General features: G+C 39.5%; 1 protein-coding gene across 1 annotated transcript in view; it reads right to left on the bottom strand.

Annotated features, from left to right (window-relative positions):
• LOC140229839 (amyloid-beta precursor-like protein) overlaps window positions 1-6000 on the bottom strand; it is a 90801-nt gene that overhangs the window by 2266 nt on the left and 82535 nt on the right. The window contains exons 5-9 of the mRNA XM_072310064.1: window positions 4984-5189; window positions 3962-4153; window positions 1853-2081; window positions 1010-1308; window positions 15-246 (exon numbers count right to left, since the gene is read on the bottom strand). Of these exons, the coding sequence (XP_072166165.1) occupies window positions 15-246; window positions 1010-1308; window positions 1853-2081; window positions 3962-4153; window positions 4984-5189 (1158 nt within the window). The remainder of the gene's footprint in view (window positions 1-14; window positions 247-1009; window positions 1309-1852; window positions 2082-3961; window positions 4154-4983; window positions 5190-6000) is intronic.

Raw genomic sequence — 6000 nt, forward strand, 5'->3', positions numbered from 1 at the left:
GACACCAGACTTACCGGCGATGATGGGTACAATGTCCGGGACTTGGATCTCAGTCTCCTTGCCAATATCAAGTTCTAGTTCCCTGCTGGGTGTCGGGGTCTCTGGCTCCGTCTGGACCATGGTTGAGATCCTGGTCTTGGTTGGACTGCTAGGTTTGGCTGGGCGTGTGGTACTGGCACTGGTCTTGGTAGAAGTGGCAGTCTTAGCCAGGGCTGGGGCCTGGGTGTCTTCCTCGGTCAGAATCTCCTGGAGACAGGGAAAGAAGAGAGGGAAGCTGAGGTGTTAAAACTTGATTCTCTTTTCTCACTCCAGCCCCCTTTTCATTCCTCCATTCCTTTCGTAATTAGTAGAAAGGAACAACCTTTGGTACAGTCTTTTTTCTCTGGCATACCTTCTTCAAACCAAGTTATATGGGGAGACTACAATAATGGAAATGTTGGCCCAACTGCATTAACATTAATTCATTTACTCATTCAATCATTCAATCATTCATTCATTCAATCACTCAATCACTCATTCATTCATTCATTCATTCAAACATTCACTCACTCAATCAATCAATCAATCATTCATTCATTCACTCATTGATTGATTCATTCATTCATTCGGTTACATTTCTTCAGCTTCATGTGTGCTGCCCATAAAGCTGTACACTGGGATTCCCCAATATATCAAAGTCAGGCCAATATTTATAACATATAGTATCCACACACCACCTGGTCTTTGAAACGTATATAAATTTCACTCCAACAAACCATCCTAACATCCTCTTGGCTATACGGGTGTCATCTACTCATCATTCCATTCTCATTTTCTGCCGTCTACAAGACAACATGTATACTGACATCCAACGATCACTCCATCTACACATCCTTTTTTCCTACAACAAATTCTCCTTAAAAGAAAGCTACATTAATCAATCTCAATCCATTCATTATGGGTTAACAAAATCAACTGGAGATCTCTTCCATCCCAAGATAACGAGATCACTATAGAAGATTAAACTCACTTCTTCTTCCACATCCTCTTCTGATGGTTGTTCCTGGTCAGTTTCCTCTAGCTGCTGCTCCTCCTCCTCCACTTCCTTCTTCTCTGCAACTTCCACTTTCCCCATCAGCTCTTCCAAAACTGACCCTGTCTTCACCTCTTCCTCGTCCTCAGATTGGGATTCCACCGTCTCCTCCACAGACTGGAATTCATCGATTCTCTCCAGAGCGGGTTCCGTCGGCTCGGCGATCTGCTCCTCCTCCGCTGCTCGGATGAGGGCGACATCATCGTCAGAGTCTGCTGTGCTCTCCAAAAGGGCATCTAACCAAACACAAAACAGTAATACATGTACCACCATAACTTTAACTCTTGTATTTCATGAAGCCTTTTTCAAACTCCACAGGATCATTTGTGATCTTTATAGGTTTGCACTGAGTTGTGATTAATTTGAGGAAAGGTTTTTGGTTCACAATGTTGGTAGTCTTGATAAGGACTGGAGAGAAAAAATATGAGGAAAGTTAGGAGAGGGAGAGTAGAGTCTTGTTTGGTTTGAAATTGGTCAAATCATGAGGACGGATCACCATTGTGAAATCTGAAAGATTTATTTCACAGTCATTTTGTCTTAATCCTTTGTTCCATGAGTATATTTGATTTCTATCTTCAAAATTGTCTAAGAAACACAAACTTCAACACTTTATTTTTCTTTCAAGTGGCTTGATGTAAACTGTCTAAAAGGCAAAACCTGTGGGTTCATAAACAGACTTTAGTACCATATGGCATTTAAAAGGACAGAAAGTGATGAAAATAACTTATGAGGAAAGTTTTGGCATTGATAGCTATCTGCAGCCCCTTGGATCTGACTTACCGATCTTGGGCTTGAGCTCTGAGTAGAGATTCGGCAGGGCCTGAACCTTGTCCAGTGCGTGTGCTACATCCAAGTTGAGGGCGCTAAGCATCTGAAGCATGGCGGACTTGTGCTGGTCTGCTTTCAGAGGGTCTGTGCGACGCAGGTGGCGGTAGTGACGGATGTAGTGTTGGCGAGCCTTCTGGACAGCGTGGAGATATCGCTTCAAGCCGTGCAGAATCTTCCTTGCCTACAAAACGAAAATGGCTCAACATTTTACCTTTTCCATAAAAGAATATTTAAAACATGCTAGTTTCCTTTAATAAAGCTGGATGCAGCATAACCTCAGAAAGTAGAAGTTTAATGCTAAAATCTAAGCAAGACCTTTAATTACCATAATAGCATCAAGGAACTTGGCAGCTGGCATCAGATTAACATGTACGTATGTCAAGAATTGATAATCATGATACACTGCACACTAACATTGAAACCAACCACTCCTAAATATATCCTTGTTATGGCAATTAGACTTTCAAAATAAACTGAAGCAACAGTACATTACTAAATCATGAATACAGACTTGAGAATGACACTGGATTTTTCTTGAACAACTCTTCTTTTACCATTCAGATGAAATAGAAAAATTACATCACAGACAAGTATCAAATAATTATTTCCACTAAAATCTGAAACACATTTGTAACTGCTGTATTCTCATTTAAAGAAAAATTTGAAGTGATCATATGACAGGCTATTAAATTCCTACACTCTACCTATCCATATTATTGATGAACAGCACAATTAACAAACATGATTCAAGGTAGGGGAGACATTATCTAACCCTTTCTGTGCCACAGTCTTTGGTCAGTATGTATAATGCTATGAGGTTTTCTAAGCCAATCAGCACTCAAAGCACACAAAGGGTTAACTGTATACGCCATACAAGTTTATATTTCGCGAGTCTAAACTTTCGCGAATCGGGAATTCCCAACGATTTCGCGAGTGGTTAGATTCGCGATCATGGAGTCGCGTACTGAACGGAGAAATGTACATGCGTTCGTGACATTCACGTTGGGATCAGGGTCAGTATTTTCGCGTGTCTTTAATTTCGCGAATACCACCCGACTTGCGAAATTCGCAAAACTAAAAACCTCGTGAAATATTCGGCGTATACAGTATGTCATCAAAAGTCTAGTCTTTTTCAGAGACTACTCCTACCACAATTTACATTAGTAGGGTGGTCTCTTTTTGTTTTTCTAATGCACGGTAAGGAAACATGTACTAACACAGACAGCCAGTCAAGAATAGCCAGAAAGGCCCCAGGGCAATGTGCAAAATTTTAAATAACATCCGCTGAGAAGAGTCAATATAAAAAACACTTCTAGGGTTTGCAGAGTTAATAAACATACTTTGAAATTACACATCTTTATTTGAGAGTTGTACACATCCTAGACCCGCTGTGCTTTGATCACAACCAACGAAACGATGATAGCACATGGGTCAAGCAAACAACAAACTTGAGAGTTCTGGGTAAACATATCAAATTTTATAAACTTCTCCGTACATCAAGGCTGGCAGCGAAACCTGCCAACCGAGTTTGAATCCCGCAAAGTGCTTACGTCCTTGGACAAGACGTTTTTACCCATATGTCCCTGTCGACTCAGGTGTATAAATGGGTACCTGGCAATACTAGGGTAATAATAATAGCAGGGCCCTCTGGTAGAACAGTGGCAATGCTGAAGAGGCTACCCTGGGTTAATTATTATTATTATTGCTATTATCATCATTATTATTATTATTATTATTATTATTATTATTATTATTATTATTATTATTATTATTATTATTATTATCATTATTATTATTATTGCTATTATTATTATTATTATTATTATTACTATTATATATAGTATATACTATATATTATAGATTACATATTACATATTACATGTTATATATTATACATTTTATATATATATATATATATATATATATATATATATATTACATATTACATATCATATATGATATATGACATATTATATATCATATATTACAATATCATATATTAACACCTCTGCCATGTACAGAGAGAAAAAAGAGAATGGTGGAGTGCGACAATGAACCTACCTTGGGTTTGCCAACCTCCACAGCTAACTTGAAGGACTGGTAGGAGGAGTTAATCTTGGCCTTAAGGCCGGCCTCAATGTGAGCCTGGTGAGCCTCCCTCAACTCTTCATTCTCCTCAGCGTTCTCTGCCTCCATGTCACCGATCGTCTGCTCGAAGCGCAGCGTCATTTCCTTTCGCATCTTTTCCGCCTTCTGCATAGTTTTGTCAAAACAAAATGATGATACAATCAACCACTGGGCAATTCTTGTAAACATTTCAGAAGATCAGTATCATATGTCTTGGTTCAGTATGTTCTCCAATATAAGTAGAGACTTTATCAGCTTACCTTGTCAACCACCTTCTTTCAATAATGGCATGGAACGTTTTCACATAAACTGAAACATTGTAACGATAAACATGTTTTCTCATTTTATGTTTGCCTGGAAGTGACAGGACCAATCCTGTGAAGATGCAGGATAAACACAAGTCTGGAGTTATTGCTCCATGAAATGATTAATATGAGAAGAATGTTTCCTCTGTAATGGATGGATGAAGTTTCCTTCTCTTCTAAATGAATTGTTTCACTCCCTACCAGACTGACAAGTACAGTAAAGCTGAGCAACATGAAGCTGAGCAACATGTGGGTATACCATGGCATAGTGGATAAGACTCCTGACTCCCAATCGGATGACCAGAGTTCGATTCCCGCCCAGTGCCTAAGCCCTTGGACAAGACATTTTTAACCACCATGTCCCTCTCAATCCAGGTGTAGAAATGGGTACCTGGCAACACTGAGTAATGATAATAATAATGGAAGGGCCCTCTTGTAGAACAGTGGCAACACTGAAGAGACTACCATGGTAGCCACGAACACAAAAATGTGGACCTCTGCACTATGTGTATAGCCACTATTTATTATTATTATTGTTAAAGAAGAGCATTTTATCATATTATATCATTACATACGATGTAACTAGAAAACACTGGTCATCTTCTACCACCCAACTCCCCACCCACACCCAGCCACACCCCGTTATCTTACGTCGGAGTCCTTTGCCTTCAGCTGGAGGTAGTGTTCCTGAGCCTCCTGCCACTGCTGCATGACACGCCCCTTCTCAGCCTTCTGCTTGGAGGAGAGCCGCCCTTTGGCTGCCCCGTACTCCCTCTTCTCCTGGCTGCCATCCAGACCGACCTCCGAGAAGTAGGGGTCATCGAGGATGTTGCTGATGATCTCACGTGGATGAGAGACTGCATAGCAAACAGAGAGACAGACAAGATGAAGCCTTCTCTCCCGCCCCATCTCTCTTCCTCAGCCACAGAGAAAAACTATTTGAACTAAACATGGGCACTGCTATATTCTACACAAAATCCTGGTTTCTGTTCAACTTGATTACCTTTAAAGAGCATAAAACAAATGTGGAATTTACTGTTATCTATAGATTCAAATACTCTGCCTGATGTTATAAATTTTGTTACTACCACATGTAAATAATTCTTTCTCCAGTCAGCAATCTTTCATGTGTCTTTAAAGATAATGTCGGTTACGAGTTAACTCTTTTGTGTACCACACTCACATGTCCTACTCTGTCAATGGCTTGCCAACTTTGCATACTTCGCTCAAAAACTCAATCATGCAAAAACTAATTCATTTAAATACTGTAAAGCCAGAAATTTTCATGCACATGATTTTTTTTTCCAAAATTTCACAAGGAGCCAATAATCTTGAAATATACTGCACACAAAGAAATCTTTTCTGCACAATGCATATTGAGTTCCAGTTGCAATTCACAAAAGTTACATGCCATAAAAAGGTCATCGGCTCCAATAAGTGAAAGTTTCTTGTTTCACATTAGCTTTTTACACGAAAAGTAGCTACAGCTTTGTCAAAAAGTTTACATCACAGCAAAGCTTGGAATTTTCTTTACAATTTTGCTGTACTGCATTTCTAGCACAAAACGTTTCTATGAGAAGCTACATGGCTTTGATGGTCAGAATATCTTGCAAAAGGGATTATGGGTTGTGGTCTAAGAACAATATGGTACACAAGGTTTACACTGTT

The sequence above is a fragment of the Diadema setosum genome, chromosome 6, assembly GCF_964275005.1.
Source record: "Diadema setosum chromosome 6, eeDiaSeto1, whole genome shotgun sequence".
Classification (NCBI taxonomy): domain Eukaryota; kingdom Metazoa; phylum Echinodermata; class Echinoidea; order Diadematoida; family Diadematidae; genus Diadema; species Diadema setosum.